This window comes from Molothrus aeneus, chromosome 25, assembly GCF_037042795.1.
Source record: "Molothrus aeneus isolate 106 chromosome 25, BPBGC_Maene_1.0, whole genome shotgun sequence".
Classification (NCBI taxonomy): Eukaryota; Metazoa; Chordata; class Aves; order Passeriformes; family Icteridae; genus Molothrus; species Molothrus aeneus.
The window spans coordinates 4,876,530-4,897,647 of NC_089670.1; the positions used below are offsets into that span (position 1 = coordinate 4,876,530).

The 21,118-nt window shown below is 51.7% G+C and overlaps 2 protein-coding genes across 3 annotated transcripts; both read left to right on the forward strand.

Moving 5' to 3' along the window:
* The first annotated feature begins 367 nt into the window (after positions 1-367).
* Positions 368-10,212, forward strand: TRIM47 (tripartite motif containing 47). The gene is made up of 6 exons (XM_066565548.1): positions 368-1,099; positions 2,775-2,870; positions 3,382-3,612; positions 4,153-4,348; positions 5,026-5,100; positions 6,533-10,212. Exons 1-6 carry the CDS (start codon positions 368-370, stop codon positions 7,156-7,158), a joined length of 1,956 nt encoding a protein of 651 aa, XP_066421645.1. The 3' UTR covers positions 7,159-10,212.
* Positions 10,213-11,833: 1,621 nt separating this feature from the next.
* On the forward strand, positions 11,834-20,135 carry WBP2 (WW domain binding protein 2). 2 transcript variants are annotated; one of them, XM_066565622.1, is made up of 8 exons: positions 11,834-11,957; positions 13,711-13,819; positions 14,353-14,488; positions 16,038-16,130; positions 16,347-16,463; positions 16,672-16,794; positions 17,903-17,979; positions 18,569-20,135. In XM_066565622.1, exons 1-8 carry the CDS (start codon positions 11,899-11,901, stop codon positions 18,620-18,622), a joined length of 768 nt encoding a protein of 255 aa, XP_066421719.1. In that variant the 5' UTR covers positions 11,834-11,898; the 3' UTR covers positions 18,623-20,135. The 2 variants fall into 2 exon arrangements, with proteins under 2 accessions (XP_066421719.1, XP_066421720.1); XM_066565623.1 differs by having other exon boundaries at positions 11,944-11,962.
* Positions 20,136-21,118: the final 983 nt, after the last annotated feature.

The window sequence follows — 21,118 nt, forward strand, 5'->3', positions numbered from 1 at the left end:
GGCCCAGATCCCAGTGGGGCAGATCCTTTAGGAGGTGGCACACCCTGAGTGGGGGACAGCACATCCTCAGCAGGGTGACATCCCCCCGGGGCTGATCTCCCTGAAGGCAGCCCATGCCAGGGAGAGGGACCAGACGGGAGCAGATCCCACATGGGGTGAGGCCCTTTCCAGGGCGGCGGGTGCCTGGGACCAGGTGCCGGGGTCGATGCTGCGGCTCAGAGCCCCGAGGGCACCGCAGCCGCCCCAGCACCGCGGGGAGCGGAGCCCCAGCCGCGGTCGCGGGAGGCGGAGCGGGCGGGCGGGGCGCGGCTGCCGCCCGCCTCCGCCGGGGCTGGGACCGGGGCCGGACCGCTCGGGGCGTTCAGGGATGGATGCTGCGCCCGGGAGCGCCCCGTCGTCCTCCGCCGCGGCGTTGCGGCTGGCGCTGGCGGCTCCGGGGCTGCCCGAGGGTCCCTTCTGCTGCCCCATCTGCCTGGACGTGCTGCGGGACCCGGTGACGGTGCCGTGCGGACACAACTTCTGCCAGGGCTGCTTGCAGGCGCTCCGCCAGCGGCCAGGCCCCCCCGACGGCGGCGGGGCGGGCGGGGCCGCCCGCTGCCCGCTGTGCCAGGAGCCCGTCCCCGCGGCCCTGCGCCTCTGCAAGAACCGCGCCCTGTGCGAGCTCCTGCCGCTGCTGGCGGCCGCCACCGGCGGCTCGTCCCCGTCGTCCTCGGCCGCCGCGACCCCGACGTCCCCGGCCGGCGCGTCCCCGATGGCGCCGGGAGCCGAGGAGGAGGATGCTGCGGGGGAGGAAGGAGCGGTGGTGCTGTGCGATGTGTGCCCGCCGGGATCCCGCGTGGCGGCCGAGCGGTCGTGCCTGGTGTGCCTGGCGTCCTTCTGCGGGGCGCACCTGGAGCCGCACCGGCGCGCCCCGGCTTTCCGCGCACACCGCCTGGTGGCCCCGCTCCGCCGGCTGGAGGAGGGGCTGTGCCCCCGCCACCTGCAGCCCCTGGACGGCTTCTGCCGCACCGAGCAGAGCTGCGTCTGCTCTCGCTGCCGCGCCCACGAGCATCGTGCCCACGACGTGGTGCCCCTCGAGCAGGAGCGAGAGCACAAGCAGGTGCGGGGGCGGGGAGGGGCGCGGAGGTCCCCACGCGGGTGGGACCCTGGTGTGGGGGTGTCGGGGGTGCTGTGAGGCGCGGCGTCCCTCGGAGGGGTTCATCCTGCACCCACGGGGAGTCCCCAGGTGCGGTGTGTGCAGGTGCAGCACTGGTGGGATGCCATGTGGCGGGGGGGTGCTGTACTCTCACCCCTCGGGGAGTTCCACCCCGACATATGGCCAGGGTGCTGCGCCATCAGGGAGCCCCTGGGACCGGGACAGGATGGGCAGGTGGGGACGGGAATCGGGGCAGAGCCGCTGCCGGGCATCCCGGGGGAGCCTTCCCGCTGCGGAGCCGAACTGGCAGCGCCGTGGGTGTAGGGCTGGGGCGAGGCTGCCGGGGACACCCCAGAGCGGCCGCCCCCGCGCTCCTGGGGCACCCGCCCTCCCCGTCCCGTTCCCACAGCTCACTCAAGGCGCTTTCTCGCCCGCGCTGGCAGCCGGCCCGGCCGCCGCTCCCGCTCCCCCAGCCTTTTGTGTCCTGCCGTTTGGCAGCGGGGGTTTTTCCATCACTCCCATTCCCAGATGTGACTGAGTCACCTCCTAAACTCACACCCACGAGCCTTCCCAGGAGCCGGGGCTCCAGTCCCAACGTGGTGCTGCCTTCCTGGGCACTGCTGCCTTGAAAGAGTGGGGCTGCAGGCAGATGGGAACCTGTGAGGCTCACGGTGTGGTGGCATCTCGCATGGCCATGAGGCATTTGGAGACCCTGGGAGAGTTTGCCTTTTCCAAGGAGGAGCCCAGCCCCAAGCAAGAGCCCCAAGCCAGCTCCCCCTCCTGATGGGCTGCTAGGATTGCAGGAAAACCCTTTTATCGGCATTATTAGTCATGAGGCGCCTTAAAATAGAAAGTGTGTGTAATCCCCGCCCCGAGGAGCTGTCAGACCTCAGCAGGCGCTGCTTAATGTCGCCTGCAGGACCTCTGTGCCTGCCCTCGGCCACCGCCCTCGGCTGCGGGCTGGGATGGATGCACGGGGGAAGCACCTGGAGCTGCTCCCCGGGAACAGGGGCCAGGGGGCTGAGCATCAGCAGGGAGCTCTCGTGGCTGGGGAGTGCCCTCCTGGCTCCCGAGGGACCCGTCCTCGTGACGGGCAATGGATGAGCCAACAATAGCGTCTCAGGAAACGCCGTGTTCGGAAGGTGCTTCCTTTGCAGCCCGTGCTCCGGAGCTGGTTTGCTTTGCTCCTAAACAGAAACCTCCAGGGGACTCTGTGCTGTGCTTCTGAGTGCTCCAGGCCTGCCTTTCAGTTCCTGCACCAAACCCGGGTGGATTTTTCCCACCCCTGGGTTCTCACTAAGAGCACTCTTAGCTGCAATCACTGCCTGATGGGTTTGCTTTCAAATTCCTGTTTTTTTTGGTTTCCTCTGGGACCAGGGTGGAGAACGTGGAGCTGGACATGACCCTTTCGTTTTCCAGCTGAGTGAGAAGGGATGTTTGCAGGTTGGATGTTGCAGGGAAGGAAAACAGGAAAACAACTCCTGGTTCCCCTTGCATTCTTCACCCCAAGCCTGGCAGCAAGGTCACGGTCAGAGAGGCTCTGTGGATCAAGCTTAGGGAGAGGCTGAATGCCCTGAATGCCCTGTGGCTCCCACTGGGACTGGGGGTAAAGCTCAGTGTTTGTCCCTCATGTCTGCAGGCCCAACAAGCCAAATTCCTCAGCGATGTGGAGAATGAGCTGGAGGAGCTGGCAGTCACCATCACCCAGGCCAAGAAGATGGTGGAGCTCATTAAGGTGACTCTGCAATGCCTTTGCTCTGTTAGTGCAGCTCTGCTGGGCTGGGGGAGGAGGAGAAGGGGCTGTGAGATTTTGGGGTGCATGGGCTGTAAAGATGGTGCTGGCAGAGACCCCTGAGGATTCTTTCTCCTCATCTCTGCTAACACTCCTGGCATCTCTGGTTGCTGTAGTAGGAACAGGGTAAGGACCATGCCAGGGCACCCTCTGGTTCTTGCACCTTCTCTCCCCAGGCTCATGGAGGGGTTGTCCCCCTTGAGCAAACACTTTCCTGCTTGGGGACACCAAATGTGGTGCAGCAGTAAGTGGCAGTGCCCAGCCAGGTCCTTTGAGAGCTGCACTGTGAAGTGAACTGAGTTCCTGGGTGAAGGGGGGATTCCTTCACCCAAGAAGTGTCACCCAAGCTCTTGGAGTGTCAGGGGGATTCCAGGGAGCTGAGATCTGGGTGCTGGGCAGGGCACGGGCGTGGCCCTCCTGCACCCTCACCTGGCCCCTCTCTCCCTGCACTCAGGGTGCTGCCACAAAGGAGAGGGAAAGGGTGGAGAAGCTCTTTGCAGAGGCCTCAGATGTGCTGGCAGCCTTCCAGAAGGAGGTGATGGGATTCATCGAGGACGGGGAGCGTTCCATGCTGGGGGAGGCCGAGGCTGATCTCCGCTGGAAGGAGCAGAGACGAGCCAAGCTGGCACAGTGCAAGCAGAACCTGGAGAACGTCCCCAGCACCGACACCATCTACTTCCTCCAGGTGGGATGGGGCAAGAAGGAGCTGACAGTGTTGTATTTTGGGCTTTTGTCCCATTTCCCATGGAGCTGGGGGCCAGGAACCCTGGGATGTGCAGGCTGCTGGGTCTCACTCCTGCTGGCACAGTCCTCTCCCCTGCCCTCTCCCAGTGGGACCAACCAGCCACCCCCACTTCTGTCCTTCTGTGACTCAGGACAGGCTGATGTGCTGCACAGAGGGGGTACCTGGGTATGGGGGAGAGCAAGAGTTTGGGGTGCCCCATTTGTCTCCTCCCTCCCTGAAAGCCCAGCAAGAGGAGACATTTTAGGGCGGAGATGCTGCTCCGTGCGAGGTGGGCATGGTCTGAGTCTGGGTTTGAAAGGGAGTGAAGAGAAGGTGCCAGGAACACGTGGCTGGGAAAGAGCTCTCCTCCCTTATTATGTCCTTGGGCCAAGTCCTGAGAGCTGCCAGATCCCAAATCCTCCAGGGCCGGGTGGGGTCCTGGAACAAGAGACAACTTTGGCTTGTCTGAAACCTCCTGAAACTCCGTCTTTTTTGGCTCAGGAATTTCAGGCCTTGAAAGCAGCCATGGAAGAAAACCTCTCTCCACCTCTGAGCTTCCAGAAAGAGCTGAACTTCACCAAGTGCACCCAAGTTGTGGGTGCCATGAAGGATGTGCTGTCCACTGCCTGCAAAAACCAGTGGAACCACTTGCAGGGGAAAGGAGTTGATGGATTGAATTGCCAGGAGATGGAGGAAGGTTTGTGTTCACCCAGCCGCTCTGCCTGGATGGTTCCCCGTCCCTTTCCCTCTTCCCTGCGTGGGTGGGAGGTGGCTGCATGGCCCTGTGAGCGCTGGCCCCTGTCCTTCCAGCCCTGGAAGCTGCTCAGCACGGGTTCCCTGCACGTTGCACAATCCCTGTCTGGGCTTACGCCTCTTTGAGGTTTTGTGAATTTTTCCACGGAGACCGGAGACTGGAGAGGCAACAAACAGCTTGGGAGTTAGGCAGGGCCCTGTGGGAGGGGGCAAGTGGCCAAAGTGGCCTCCTGTGAAAGGGGACTCTTCTTCCCAGGACAGACAGACCTCCTGATGGGGCAGACTGTGGGCTCCCAAACATGCCAGGGTTAGAGAGCTGATGTGGCAGCTCTCTCCTTTGCTGTCTCATTTAACCTGAGCTCTCTCCTTTCTCATTTTCTGGGATGCCCATGGGAATTGCAGCTGATTCTTTGCCCCGCTGCCCACCTCCCTGGGGCGACAAAAGTGGTGTCTGTCCTCTCCTGTGTGGGAGCCACTGGGGATGTGCAGGGGGAGTGGGAATGCTGGTTGGGGCTGTGACAGCTGGGTGGCATCAGAGGCAGGGGACAATGCTCCAGTAGCCCCCTTGGTGGTGGTTTGGTTCCTTTGCTGATGCAAACCCTTCTGTCCCTGTCTCTGCAGCGTTGGCTGAATCCCGATTTCCAGACAAGTCAAACAATGCTGCCTGCCTGGAGAGCCGTGATTATTTCCTGAAATGTAAGTGGGGTGTTGGAACCCTGGATACTGAGAGTTTTGGGCTTTCTGTGCTGAAAGGCACAGACCCTCAAGAGAACTCTACATTTAACCTGAGTCTATGGAGAAAGGCTTCCAAATTTAAATAATAGAACTAGGATTATGGGTGTGTAGTTTCAATAGAAGTGTGTAACATCACATAGTAGAAAACTTAAGAGTTTAAGGTTTTAGAATATAGTAATATATATAAAGATAAGATGGAGGTTTTAAGGCTGTGACTAGTCCTTCTCCTTCATTTTCTTCTTCATGGGTTTAGGTGGTATTTTATTTATTTTGATGGGGGACTTCTGCTTTGGGTTGTTGCTAAGGCCCATCTTCCCTTTCCTCTCTCTTTCCCGCCTGCCCGGCGCTGATCCAGTGGCTGTGGGAGCGCTGCCACCAGCAGAGGAAATTCTGCTTGGCTAACAGGGAGGCCTCCTGGCTTTCCTGACAGCAGCCAGAGCCTGGTTAGCTGATGGATTTTTTCCCTTGTCTGTGGTTCTGCTGGCCCAGCTGCCCCAGGGGCACTGCAGGCATCCTGTGTAACTCCTGCTGCTTTCCAGCCGTTGGCAAATTGGATCCTCTTTAAATTAGATCAGAGTTTGTGCATTCACCTTGTTTTCTGCAGGACCCTGGGCTGGGTTGTCTGCAGCAGCAGAATGGCAGGGATCACACAGTGGTGGAGCAGAGTGGGGCAGGAGAGGCTGAGGCTGGAGGATGCAGGGCTGGGCTTGAGCTCCCACACCCCACCTGCATGTGTCCATCCTTACAGGGGATATGGGGTCACCTACTGACATGTCCTTAGGGGACAAGATCTGCTTCAGTGGCACAGAGCAGCAAAACCTGGGCTCAAGGAGCATGTGCTCTTCTGCTGTCAGACATGCCATGGTTCAGACTGCAATGCAGTTGATGTGATCCATGCCCAGGGTTGTTCCCTGGAAGAACTTCCTTGGGCATCCCCTCTGTTTGGTATCCATGAGTGGCTCTCACATGGCCCATGGCCACACTTGCTGGGGGCTGCCTGTTTGAAGCTGTGGCATACCTGGCTGTTCTCTCTTCTTAGGGTCTCTCTCAACTGCATTTATCTGTGGTTACCTGAAATATGCTTTTATGTGAGGTTTCCTTACCACCAGTCTGTCAGGTAGATTCTCCAATGTCTGGTATCATGGTTGAGCTCATCGAGCAGCCCCTCTGCTCTCTCCTCTGCCCAGTTACCTGTATCCATCCTGCTTATGGGAGTATCAGCTCTTTCAGCCTTTCATCCTCACTGACTGAAATTCGCCACAGGACTTAAAAGCAAGGGGACAGAGGGATGGGAAAGGTCAGAAAGGATCATGCTCATCATCAAAGGCTGAGGCAGGGAGGATTTCCTCGCACTTCCCTCCGCACGCTCACTTCTCCCTCTTGCCCCACACAGTTGCCTTCATCATCGACCTGGACAGTGACACAGCTGACAAGTTCATCCAGCTGTTCGGCACCAAGGGGGCCAAGCGGGTGCTGTGCCCCATCCCCTACCCAGAGAGCCCCACCCGCTTCATCAACTGCGAGCAGGTGCTGGGTTTGAACCTCATGAACAGGGGCAACTACTACTGGGAGGTGGAGCTGATCGATGGCTGGGTCAGCATCGGGGTCATCGCCGAGGATTTTGACCCGCGGGAGGCCTACAGCCACGGGCGCCTGGGCAGGAACGACAGCTCCTGCTGCCTGCAGTGGAACGGCCAGAACTACGTGGCCTGGTTTGGTGGCTTCGAGTGCCCCATCCAGCAGCCCTTCTTCCACACCATCGGCGTCTTCCTGGAGTATTCGGAGAAGGCTTTGACCTTCTACGGAGTCAAGGACTCCAAAATGACCTGCCTGCAGCAGCTCAAGGTCTCCCCTTCTGCCAAGGGGAAGCTTGACCCGTTCCAGAACAAGATCAACCGGCAGTTTGCCTCTCTTTTCTCGTGCAAGCTGAAGCCAGCCTTCTTCCTGGAGAGCGTGGATGCCCACCTGCAGATCGGGCCGCTGAAGAAGGATTGCGTGTCGGTGCTGAAGCGCCGGTGACTGCCCAGGGACAGGGGCACGGACAGACCCACAGAATTCTCTCCTGCAGGTTATTGCCAGCTTTCCTTGGTAGCCCTGTCTGTCTCTGTGGCAGCCCTCCCTCCTCTCTGCACTGCTGGGGACCCAGGGCTGGATGAAGGCTCTTGATGGGCCGGGCTGGGGCCAGGACGGGGCTGGATCCAAGTGCCAGCTCTGCCCCTGAGCGAGCTTGGGCCAGTCCCTGTGCTGCTCCCTGCCCCTCAGCTTCCCTTTCTGGACATCAGGGACTGCCACAGCCTTTCTTGGTAAAGTGTGCTGCTTACAAGTGCCACATGGATTTGGAACTGTGCCTTGGCCACCTGCCCAGTCCCTCTGCTTCACCTCTGCTCGCTCTGCCCTGGCGACTTGTGCAGATGCTTTGTGCCTTATCTCAGGCTCTGTTCCGGATGCTTTTTTAAGTGCTGCCTCATTGTCACCTTCTGCATGCTCCTCACGAAGTGCCTTTGATGGAGCAAGCCCTGTGTGGACCAGGTGAACTCCCAAAGAAGACATGGTCACTTCCCATCACCTCTGTGCCCTGGCATGGGTGAGATGGTGCTCCAGGGAGAGGGATGTGGAGGAGCCTGGTGCTGGGGGATGCTGGGGTGATGCTGGGGCAATGCAGCACCTCTCCTTGCAGGGCTGCCCACCCATCAGTGCTGCAAATGTGAAACAAGGATCTCTGCCCAGCTGGGAAAGGGAGAAACCTCCTGCTGAGAAGCAGCACCACTGTTCCCACCTGGAGGTGAGGAAGGGAACAGCACAAAGCAAGTTTTGAGGATGTGCTCTAAGTAAATACATTCTTTGGAATTCTTAGCAATTCTTAGCAAAGCTTTACAGCCAATTTTTCCCCCATGTTTTTGATGACATTACTGTTCTGGGGGATTTTAGTACTGTTAAACACCAACTCTCAAGAACCCTGGGCACACTTGAGCTGAAAATCTGCCCCTTAGCTTAGAGATTTTTAAGTGACAGCGGTGCTGTGAATATGTCCCAGAGATAAATGGCCTGGTTTAGTGTTCTAGGACAGCTGTGAGTGCCTCCGTAAAGGTGTAGCATCAGTCAGCTACCAAATGACCCTTTGGACTCTGGGAATAAGTAACAATTAACAAAAACTACTCTCAAGCGAGAGGGAACACTGTTCCCTTCAGGAAAGATGGAAACTCGGGGCTGAGAGACAAAACTGCCAGTTCACATGTCCTAAGGGAGCTTTTTTAGAAGGAAAACCCAGAAATAACTGCCTGTGAGGGCAGCACAGAGCAGCCCCTGTCTCAGCACAGTGTGCCTTTCCAAAGTTTATTTTTTCTGGGGTTATTTTGCTACCTACCTCCCAAAGCTTGCTTTACAGAACTGTCGTGCTGTGTAATGTACACCTGGAGAGAAAATACAGAGGGTCAGGTTCTTCACTGGCACGAGTGAGTCAGGGATGATGCAACAACCAGCAGAATAATAAACAGCCCATTCAGCTAAATATATAAGATATATATATATTTTCCCCAAAGGATAAGCTGGAAATCATAGTGCTATATTCAAGTGGAGCCAAGGGAAAAATGTGAATGTGAATGAAACGCAGGCACAAAGCTGGGAGGTTTGAAGTTAAAGCCACGTTTACATGCTGAGGCTCAAAGAGCTCCTTTACTGTGACTCCTTTGCCAGAGCTGCCAGTTTCTGCTGGTGCAGAAAGAGCTGCCAGTGCCCTGAAAATTGGGATATTTTAGTGGATGAAAGGTCTTAATGCAGCTACCCCTTCCCTGGGGCAAGGCTGGTGAGTCAGTTTGGGAAGGGGCTTGCTGGGATCTGTCTGCAAATTCCTCCTCCTCCCCTGCATGAGGTGACTCCTAAACTCATCAAGCAGTGGGAAAAGGAACAGTAGGCCTTCCAGAATGAAATCTTCAGCTGAAATCTTGGCCTTTCCTGGCTGGTGGGAAGGCTGCCCAGACTTCTGTCCGGATGGGAATTCATTCCCTGTGTCCTGAGCTCCAAACCCTCTTTGTTTGGCTGGCGCCAGCGGCCCCTGCAGAGCTCAGCCCCTGCACGAGATGTCAGCGGTGACACAGAGCAGGCTGCTCTGCCCAGGGGCACAGCGGGGTGGCAGGAGCTCCTGGTGGAAGGAGAAAGGCAGAGCTGTGCCCCAGCTGTGCATGGTCACATCCTGGCAGGACGAGGAAGGGAAGGAACCTTCGTCTCTGCAGGAAGAGATCTCCCACGTCTGCACCCTAAATCTCATTTATTCAGGCTAAACTCCCACAGTTTGCAGCGAGGAGTTTTGCCAGAGTAAACACAGCAGATCTGGGTCTTTGCCCTGTTTGGTTTCACTGTAGGTGGATTGATTGCTCCAAGGGGAAACCCACGCTGGAGCCACTCATCCCACCCTCCTCCACTTTCCCAACGCACAGGCACAAACCTCTGACCTCCCTCAGGGCTTGGGAGGCTCAGAGGGATCCTCTCTTTCCACCCTGTCCCCACCTGGGAGCAGCTCAAGAGGCTCCTGGGGTGTCTGGCATGGTGTGGGGTTGAGCTGCTGCTTTGGGGGGATTCATGGATCAGCTCCATGGAGCATCCAGGGGGCTCCTGTGGATGTGCTACATTTGGGAAGTGCTGCCCAAGCCTCTCTCTCCTGCTGCTTGTTTTTATCCTGGTTGGGAGTGCTAAAAACCCTCCTGCTTTAGGGATGGTTTAAAAGAGGAGCAATCTCCTCAGGAGCTGGGTCAGAGTTTGCTCTGTGCTGCCAGGGATCTGTAAACTGGAACGATCAGGGAGTGTGCACCGTGCCAGCTCTGGATCCCTGATTCTGCTGTAAACAAAGGGTTAAAATCAGGATGAGATGAGTTGAGATGGATCAATAGCACTTGGCAATTTAACCAGCCTCTCCTTGTTCCCTTGGGTTATTTCTGCTGTCACAGAGTGTTCCTCCTTTTAATTAGGATTTTTTAAATACAGTAACTGTAGGGTGTTTTACAGTGTGTGAAAAAACTGTAACAGAATCATGTAATGGTGTTAGAGACTATGATTTGACCATTAAATATGATACACTCATTGCCCTGAGTTGTCTTTCCTTTAAATTCCAAAGCATTTGACTTGTCCCATTACCTTATGTTTACTTTTCTGTGTCCTGTACATCTGGAATAAAATAACACAGATTTTATTTTCCAAGTGTGTCCAAGGGAATTCTGCCACATACACTTTTCTATTGCAAAAGGAGCGGAAGAACCTTAAAATCCAATAATAATTGTCAGCCCTGGGCAATTCAAAACAATGAATTGTCTCAGTTCGCTCTGCTGTGTCTGTCCTCATCCTACAAATAAAAAAGATTATCAGATTAGATATTTTTTCCTTAGTGTTTTTAAGTTTTAGAGTATAATTTTCCAAGGTTTTCTGTGTGAAGAGGAGGTCTAGAGCTTCACAGACAAACTGGCAATTACAGCAGCATCTTTTTAAAGTGAAGGCTGCTTTTCTTAATCCCCAGTGTCAATTGGAGTTGGGATAAAAATGTTATTTGGTGAGCCTTAGTTCATGTGAGGTGCCAATGCTCCATCTGGGCATTTCGGTGGAAGCCAAGTGGATTCTGCTCCTGACTTTAATAGGAGAAGAATCAGAACTGTTTGTTATGGCTGTTTCTTAAAAGGGAAACTTACTGCTTATTGAAAAAGCGGATATGAAAAGCACAAACTTGTTCTTTTCCTGCCAAGAAACCATACAGATTGTGTCACTGCATTTATTTAAATCTGGTTTCCATTATGTCGCTTTTCTGCTTCCCCCCCACCCGCGTCTGGTTCTCAGACAGGACTGGGCTGCAAATCCAGGGAATAGTTCAGATCCATCCAAAAATGTATAATACAGGGTAATACATGCTCTTATTTGTATATTATTAATATACACGTGCCAGTTGCTGATCTGAGGGAGCCCTTCAAACAGTTTTGCAGGTTTCTATTTTTAATGAAGTCATGCAATCATTAATTTTTTTAATTCCTCCTACTTGCACACCTGGAGGTAAGAGTTTAGACCCTTCCTGCAGATCTGCAGATGCCACAGCTATTTTCTTGCTCCCAGATTCCTGACAGAGAGACACACAGACACGATCCTGACTTGTTTACAGGGCAACCGGTTAGTCCTTCTAGTTTAACACACTTCAGTATAAAAGGGTAATTTTTTGGATGTGCTCGATTCCATCACTGAAAGCAGCCAATTACAGGATCAAAAATCTGTTTGCGAGTCTGTGAAACGGGAAATGCACATCGAGTGGGAATTTAAAAAATCGTGGGAAATGAAGCATCTTCGCTGTTTAAGGGGCTAAACCTCATTTCATGTGCAGAACCGCCAGATTTCCGGGATTATTTTTATTTTACTCCACCAAACAGCACAATTATAGAGAGACAGGGTGCCGGGCCTTGAGGGGGAGAGGGGGGGCATCATGGCGGCCGGCCTACAACTTCCAGCATGCACCGCGTGACCGACACGGAGGGTGTTAATGGCATGCATGGGCAGACTACAGCTCCCGGAATGCTCCGCGCGGGCAAATGGCGCAGAGGTAAGGTGTTTGAGGTGGACTACAACTCCCAGCATGCACCCCGCGGAGAAAGAGAAGTGACCCAATCCATTGATGGCTGTGACTACAACTCCCAGCATGCCCCTCGTCCTATTGACGGCACACCTTTTTCCCGCGCAGGCGCATAGCGGGCTCGATGCTGTGAGGAGGAGGCGGAGGAGGCGGAGGAGGCGGCGATGGCGCTCAACAAGAACCACTCGGAGGGCGGCGGCGTCATCGTTAACAACAGCGAGAAGTGAGGTGCTATCCCCTTCTCCCCTCCTCCGGCCTCGGGAGCCGGGGGATAGCGGCGAGTTGCCTTCTCCCCCCGCCCTCCTCCTGCCTTCCCCCTCAGGGGAAGCGGCTGTGTGGGTAATGGGGGGGCGTGCTGAGGGGGCGAGGCGGGTAAAAGGGGCTGGTTTAACCCTGTCGGTGCCGGCGGTGCTCGTCCTCCCCTCATCTCCATACGGCTTAGGGGCTGTACCTATCCTCCTGCCCCAGGGCCTGTCGAGGGGAGCTCTGCTGGGCTTCAGCCGCGGGCCTTGCCCCCCTACACCGCTACCCTCAGCGCCAGCCTGTCCCCCAGCCTGCTGCTGGCTCCTGCTGCTGTCCCCAGCCTCTCCCCCGAGGCCTCAGCAAGGGCTGGCAGCGCTCAGCTCCCGCCCAGGTGATCTGGGCTGGCCCCAGGTGGTCCAGGTGATCTGGGCTGGCCCCAGGTGATCCAGGTGATCTGGCCTGGCCCCAGGTGATCCAGGTGATCTGGCCTGGCCCCAGGCCTGTCCCCTCGGGCAGGCTGCACCTGGACGGTGCCTCAGCCCAGGCTGCCCGCTGTGCTTTGCCGGGCTCCCGGAGCACAGCCCTCCCTGTCTGTGTGTGCGGGAGGGAGAGCAGCCTTGGAAAAAGGTGCTGGGCTATAACCATGGAAACGGCAAGCCTGCACAGAGCTGCCTCTGTGTGCACGGCAAAGGGCTGTCCGCGCCCGCTGGCTGCCAGCGTGGTTCTGACGTGGCAGTCATCTGCTGCGGGGACAAAGGAGTGCTTCATCTCCAGCGCTTCTTTCCACGGGCCACTTAAACACTGCTGTAGGAATTCTGTGCCTGACTTCCACTTGGGATGTGGCTTTTCTTAGAAGGCTTTAGGAAGATGAGCTCTGGTACTTAAATTTGCATTTCCTGAGAGGATGGGAGCTGAAGGCGTTGCTGTTCCCAGCAGCCAGCCTGCCTTGCAGCAGGGCCTGCCTGTCCCTGGGCTGATCCAGCCTGAGCAGAGCTGGTCCCACTGCCCTTCCCCAGCTGTTCCTGGAGGGGCAGGTATTTATGTCTGAGGATGGAAACACGTCAGCTGCTAAAGATAGAGGTGGTGGAGATTTCTGCAGCTTTAGGGATTAGGGTCCCTAATGTGGATGCTGTAATGTCAGTACAAGTTACCTGCTGTGTCCAAAGGTTTTAATCAGGTCAGTTTGTAATTGAGAATTAAGGAATCAGTGCAGGCAGCACGAGTTAATGAAATCTTGTGGCAAGGAAGGGGAGTTCCTCTGGATCACATTTTTGTGTCAGAGTTGCTTGAGCTGTGGTGAGACCTTCAGCAGCTGTGTTGCATAAGCCAGCCTGAGCAGTTTCTTCTCCTGCAGTCCTTCCTCTGTCATGTCACTTGTGGACAACTGAATTAGGGAACTGAGCCAGCAGAAATGCAGAACAATTTAAAACGAAAACAAAAAATGCTCTTGAGATTTTGATCAACTCAATTGCCTGGGTTTGCTGCCTGGTTGTGCAGACAGCAGCAGCAGCTGTGTCAGCACACTGGGAAGGGAACAAGCAGCCAGGGCTACTTCAGTTGCTGCTGCCAACAACAACAACAACAAAAAAAAGGCAAACCAGAACTGATTCTGTCTGCTCAGCATCTCCATCACTGCTGAGATTACAGGTGGTTTTGGTAGGTCAGTAAACTTCTGTGCTTGCTGCATTTCTGCCCTGTGCTGTACCTGCTGTCTCCTGTGTCACTGTTTGCAGTGTTTTGATGACCTATGACCATGTAGAAATCACCTTCAGTGATCTGGAGCCAATGCCAGAGGCCTTCAAGGGCACCAAGAAAGGGAGTGTGTTCCTGACTCCCTACCGGGTAAGTGTGAGAGGCTTTATCTTCTCTAAGGAGATAACAGCCCTGGAGTCTGAATTTAAATGTCCTCAGTGTATGAAAGTCAGGATAATCTACTCCTGCCTGCAGTGTGGCTCATCCTCTCCCTCTGGGAAGCATTCTGAATTCATGGCATATCCCATCTATTTGTCAACAGATAATAAATCTGATTAGTTCTTGTACAGGCAGCTGTTTAGTCCATCAGGCATCTTCAAACTGGAAATTAGCAGTGGTCTGGAAATGCTGAATGCAACAGCACAGCTACTAAATCATAGCTGTGTGGAGCAGCAGGTTCTCTGGAAGCTGGGAGGAGCATTATCTGAGCAAGGGCCTTCCTGGAAGGCTTTAGTACCTTGAGGATTTGCTTTACCCCTGTGGCTGTGGTGTGTAGCTTTTGGCTTGTGGAGCTGGTGATGTGGGAGGGAGTTTCAGTCCATGGAGAAGTCTGTTCATATAATAAATCAGGGTTGTGTTTCCTGTTTGTTTTAAGTAGATCTTGTAATGTTATTTTCTTTCAGGTTATCTTTGTGTCCAAGGGGAAGGATGCTATGCAGTCATTTGTGATGCCCTTTTATTTGCTGAAGGATTGTGAGATCAAGCAGCCAGTGTTTGGAGCAAATTACATCAAGGGCACAGTGAAAGCAGAGGCAGGAGGTGAGTATCACCCAGTGGGGTTCTGGGTCTCAGCTCAGCTGCTCACTGCACAGCAAAATCCTGCTGACCAAACCTTGACACTGTCCAAATGGGTTTTCACACTCCTGTGAAAATGTGTTTCTTTCATTGGCAGCTAAAAACATTTCCCTTCCCAGCTCCCTGATCAGCTACAATGAGCAGATGTGTTCTGCAACCCATCTCATTCCTGCCCTCTGCAAAATAGAAACTTCAAACAAGTGATCTCAGCAAATGAACATCAGACTGGAGTCAGCAGGAATGAAAATGTCACTTTGCTTTGGTCACTTGGGATCACCTATCCCACCTGCAGGTTCTCCTGTGCCAAAAACTCAGATCTTTTCTGCCTCTGTTTGGGTTCAGGTGCAGATCCCCAGAGCTCTTTCTGCATTGTGCTTCCTGTGCAATTCAAGGACAGCTGTGGTATTGCTGTAGTGCATCCTGGCAGGGAAAATGGCACTTGGAAGGGAATGGATTGTCTTGAAATAAGGGAATTTAAGGAGCTGTTTCACGTTAAACTCAATGAGAAAGCTGTGGCAGACATTTTAAAGAATAATTTTGGTTTTGACTGTTTTGGTTTTTTTTTACCAAAGGCACAGAAAGCAAACTTTCATTCTCAGCTTGGTTCAGTCTAGCAGTTGTGGCACAGAAATCACAGCACAGGGTGTAAGAGCCTTCAGCTTTCAGTTCTGAAATCAGCATTGTAGCTTCTGCATGGGAGCTGAGTGGAACATGCAGCATGAGAGGGAGCCTGAGCATTAATGACAAACTAAACAGTGTGAAAGGCAAAAGGTTTTAGCTAAATCTTTGTTAATTTTCCCCAGAGGCCATCTCTTTTAATGATGATGTTGGCTTAACAGCCATGAGAGTCTGGTTTAGCTTAAAAGGCTCTTTAATCTACTTGTTTCTGTTTCAGCACAGCTTCTGCTTTGATGCTTTCTTGGGACTCTGGACTGTGCATGTTTTTCTTTTTTATACTGTAATGTGAGATGTCACTAATTTATTTGTTTTCTAATTTTTATTTATCCTGACTTGAAATATCTTCCATGGGCTCTAATGGATTTATGTGGACCATGTTTTTCATTAAGCTCTTGCTTTGTTGGGCACTCAGACTCCCAAACTAATTTGGAGCTGACAGTTAGGTGTAGTTTCAGAGGCTTTTTAGGCAACAGGATTAACAAAATCCCTGTCTTCTGCACTAATCTTATCCAAAGCAAGAGCAAATCCAGCACTCCTGATAGCTTGGCCTGTGACAGCTGCTGTGGCAATAGTCACAAGTGCAGAAAGCTTTTGAAGCTCTCCCTCATGGATGTTTCTGTTCTGCTTCAGGTGTCTCTTGACCTGACAATACCCCAGTGTGAATTTTTCTGATGATACCATAATTCTGCCACTTCCTCTGCTTTTTTTTTAGTTTGGATTTTTGGGATAAGCTCTTCTAAGAATTATATGCAGAGCATCTGTGGATGCAGCATGTAACCTAAACAGCATGGAAATGGCTTCTCCTTGCTCCTTAGTGCTGTCTTTCCTCCCTCAGGTGGCTGGGAAGGATCTGCCACATTCAAGATGACCTTTTCAGCTGGGGGTGCAATTGAATTTGGGCAGCGGATGCTGCAGGTGGCATCACAAGGTATGGAAGTCTGGGGGTGTCTGCCAGAGTTCTGTGGTTTCAGGAGCCCTGGCCTGAAGCTTGCTTTAAAAAATACTTTTCTCACATCCAACGAGCAGCAGATTTATGGGGTGACACTTATTTTTCTGATAAGGACTCTCTAAGTTTGTTGGAGTTCTTGGCCTGAATTTGAGGCAGGCTTGATGTCCTGATGAGGTCTTGTCTTTGCTTTCCCAGTCTCCAGAGGTGAAATACCCAGTGGAGCTTATGGCTATTCCTACATGCCAAATGGATCCTATGCTTTTGCACCACCTGCAGCTAATGGGGGCTATCCATACCCACCTCCTCCTCCAGGTAAGCCTGGGAACTGAGGCTGGGGTTATTCCTGTGAGTAAGAGTTAAAATAGGTAAAAAGGGCAAGAAGAACAGATTTTACACAGTGTTTTAGTGATGACTTGTGCAGCTCTTGTTCCTGAGTTTAATTATGTTTGCCTTGGCTTCTTTTGGTTGATAACTCCACCCAGAGTTAAGTCTCTTGCTGTGTGATCTGCTTTCCTGGCAGACTTTTATCCTGGTCCTCCTGCAGCAGATGGAAGCATGGGCTACATGCAGCTTCCACCCCCACCCTACCCAGGGCCCATGGAGCCCCCTCTCAGTGGCCCAGACCTGCCCTCCACTCCTGCAGGTAAGGAGCCTGTCCAGGGGAATGAACTCATAACAGTTTTGTTAGGAATGAAACAGACTTTGTTTCTTGTCTTTTGGGGAACTTTGAAGCTCCACTTAGAAGTGGAAATTTGTTTAGAAAAGGGATTAGGGAGCTCCCCTGATCTCCAGCCTTGCATATCCAGCTCAGTCTGAACTCCAGCCTGAAGTCCAGCCTGATTCTCTCCAGGGTAGACACCATTAGTGGGCATTTTACATATGAATTTATTTTTCTTTTGACATAAAAATACAGTTTGTGATTCTCCTGTGGTGGTAATCTTGCCCTAATGATGAATACAAGGAAACTGTTGGTAAAATATGTTTGTGGTCCATTTTATCTCACAACTGTGGCTTGGGTGATATTTGCTTCCCTTTCCCCTGTTTCATTCTTAATGTGATTATTTTTGCTGAAACAATATGGAACAGGGGAAGAGATGATGGAAAGGAGCTGAGGAAATATCAGCCTCATTTTTCACTCATTTGGGATTTATTAAAATGAAAAAGGAGCTATTGTGGTTGGGCACAGCCATAGATCTCCTGCAGATAAGAATATTTGTCTGGATAAGGATTTAACTTTTCTTTTCAGTTTGAATAAACAACCATTCATCTTTGAACTATTATTTGGAAAGTGGCACTGCTCCAGAGGGTTGTACAAGATTTTTGTTTTCTGCAGAAATGCAGGATCTGGATTATGCTCATAAATTACCATACACTAATCCCCTGAGCTGCTATAAATTTGTGCTGATTTTTGTTTTGCCTGTTGATTTCACTCCCAGGAAGGATGGTGTGTTCACTCCTGTTTGTAAAGGATATTGTCTGTATTTAGGCAAGGCAGCAGCAAGCATTTATTTATGGCTGACATGCAAGTCCCAGGTGACATTTCCAACTCAGTCTTCCTCTGTTTCACTGGGAATTGGCAATTCTGTGCTGACTGGAAGAGATAATGCTCAATTGTGTTTGTTGAAGCTGTTCTGCAACTTGAGCACTGGTCATAGGGTGCTCTGTTAGTAACTCTTGATGGCCAGGAGTTCTTGTTTCATTGTCAGAGTTCTCTGTGTGTCCCTAACCTGTCACTTCTCTCCCTGTGACAGCTGAAGCCAAGGCTGCTGAAGCTGCTGCCAGTGCTTACTACAGCCCAGGCAACCCCCACAATGTCTACATGCCCACGGTGAGTCCCTGCTGCTCTGGGCTTGCAGGGGGGCCCAGTGTGTGTCGGGCAGATCCTCTCTCAGTGGCACAGCAAAGGTGGTCTGAAAGGATGTGGTGTCTTGTGTGGGAATGTTCCTCACTTGGGGTCACCAAATGTGGGGGTGTTCACAGGGGTCCCAGGACGAGGGAAGAGATGAGAATCTTGACTCCATGTTTCAGAAGGCTCATTTGTTATTTTATGATATATATTATTTTAAAACTATACTAAAAGAATAGAAGAAAGGATTTCATCAGAAGGCTTGAAAGGAATAGAAAGGAACAATGATAATAAAATCTTGTGACTGACCAGAGAGTTCGAGACAGCTGGACTGTGATTGGCCATTAATTAAAAACAACCACATGAGACCAATCGAAGATGCACCTGTTGCATTCCACAGCAGCAGATAATTACTGTTTTTCTTTTCCTCTGAGGCTTCTCAGGACAAAAATCCTGGCAAAGGGATTTTTTGGAAAATATCATGGCGACAGTCTTGGGTTTTCTGGAGGCTTTGAGTTTAGTATTTTCTTCTTAGCTATGCACTGATGTCCTTTTGTCATCTTTATTGCAGGACCAGCCACCTCCTCCTCCATACTTCCCACCAGAGGACAAGAAAAACCAATAAGCTGACACAGACCTTCTCCACAACCCATTGCTTTCTTTTTTTCCATTTTGGCAGAATTCTGGGGCACAGTCCATAGCACTGAGGAGTAGAACCTTCCCCCAAGGCACACTGCTTTCAGGGGCTCTAGGAGTAGGTCTGTGCAGAGCAAGGGGAGGGATTTTGGCAGCCTGGGTCACCTGTGGAGCTCTGAGGATTTGCTGTCCTGCAGCATTCCCTCCTCCCTGTGCACAGCATTGCTACACCTGGAGGTTTTCTTCATCTCTGCTTCCCTTTGCTCTGTTTCTCTTGATACTTAAGAGTCAGCATCTGCTCTAAACTGCTAATTAACATGATCATGACATGGAAATAAAGCTCTTGGGGGTGGGAGGTGTCTTGAATTTACCTTAGTGTGCATCCAAGGGCACCTCTGGACACAGGGATGCCTCTGGTTATTCTTTTTAATCCAGAGTGTCACATCCAACTCTGCTCTTGAGAAAGGACTTCAAAGGCAGCCTTTGGGATCTCAAAGGAGGTACATACCTATGACATTTTTCAGATATATATTCAACTTTCTTGTGGTTTTTTTTTTTTTTTTTAAATCTAAGTCATTCCTGACAATCATAGTAAATAATCTGTAGCCCTTGAGATTTCCTTGCTGCTCACCATGTATGACAATGCTGACCAATTTCCCTTCCTCAGACGTGCTGCTCTTCACAGGGTTCTCCAATAGCATCTGACCACTTTAGATCCCATAGGAACACTAATATTTCTGCAGTCTCTATTTTCCAGTTAGATATGTGAGTTCACTAAGTCCTGAGCATTCTCCTCATAGTCTATAATGCACTTTTGTTTTTCCTTTGTTGTAACACAAGTTACATTTCTTGGCCAGTGAAGCATCTTTTTGCTGTGATTTACCTGGTGAATTAACAGTGAATGGGCAGAAAGCAGCTGCTTTACTTCTGCCCTGGAAGCACTTGAGAGAATATGCAAAACATTGGAATAAGCTGTAAGGTACAGAGTGTTGTTTATTGCTGTTTGTGTTTCTGGTCCAACTGTGAATTCCCAGTCACCCAAACATGGACTCCTCATAGCATTGATTCCTTGGTCTCATTAGCAACAACTCCAGTGCAGAACTTGTGCAGGACTGATCAGAATCTGGGCTGTGGAACTTCTGCGTTGTCCAAAGCTGTGACAGGTGACACTGCAGTGACTTCTGACAGCTGAGAGAGAAAATCCTTCCCAGCCAAGTGTGACAGAAGGTCCTGTGCTGTGAACTGCTGAGACTTGCTGCATGCAGCCTGCTCGGAGAGAAACAAGGTCCACCTCTTGTTTTGTTTTTCTTTAACTGATTAATGAAATTGCTACTGTTTGTGCACTGACTTTTCTAGAATTGCTACTGCGGTGATGTAAAGAAATCGTTATTTAAAAAAAATATTTATTTTGAAAGCATTTGATTAATATATTAATGTGAAATGACTTCTGAATGCAGATTTGTTTTGCCAAGACTGTGAAGTAAAGAGAAATCAGCTCAAAACTTGGGGTGTTCGTGTGTATTTGTGAGTGGGCAAAGTTCTGGTAGCTTTGGATGCAGAGAGGAGGAATTGGAAGCAAAACCACTTGGATTTTATATTTTATTACTAGAAGCAAAATGACTTGGCTTTTCACTGGTGACATCAGTTGCTTGATTTCTCTTGGATGACTTTGTGAGTGAAAATAAGATGTTAAAATGTTTCAGCAGACTCCCATTTCACAGTTCCTGTTGGAAGCTGATGCAGCAGCTGCTTTACTCTACCTAGATGTGTCACCCAAGTTGTTTTTCCAGACAAGTTGTCCTCATAAAAGTTACAACCTGTTTACTATTTTGCTATGCAAGAACTAGCTGAGCACTGCAGCATAATTAATGCCACTAAAATATGTCTGTAATTAGAAGCAATCCACAGTTTTATCCTTTATTTCCCTGTGAGTGTGCCGAGGTGCCTGGGCGGTTGTGCCCACTGAGGCTGGAGCTGTCTCAGGTGTGATCCCCCTGTGCTCCTGTCCCTGGAAAAGCTGGAGCTGAGCTCCAGCAGCACTGCCAGGGCTGTTCCTGCCTCTGAGCTGAACCAGGTGTGTCAGTCTCACTGGGCAGGGCAGGACAGGAGGTTTCCATGTGGGATCAGGTCCTGGTCAGTCCCCCTGTCCCACAGGAGATACCCAGGAGCTGCTCTCCACAGATCATCCAAACCTCGCTTGGTTTCATTCCTCTTGCCAGCAGCTGCTGTGGCTGCCTTCATTCTCTTGAGTTCCCAGCAGGGACATCCTCCACATTCTCTCATTTTTACATCCCTTTTGCCTCTCACATGCTCCCACGTGGCTGTTTGCACTTTAGGCCTGGCTGAGCCACCTGGGTTTGTTTTCTGTGGAAGAGGTGGCTGAAGGAGGAAAGCATCTGAGATAAAATTTTACAGTCCAGTAGGAGCTGAATAAATCCTGATTTGTGAATTAAATTACTTTAAATCAACGTTTCCTCAGTCACAT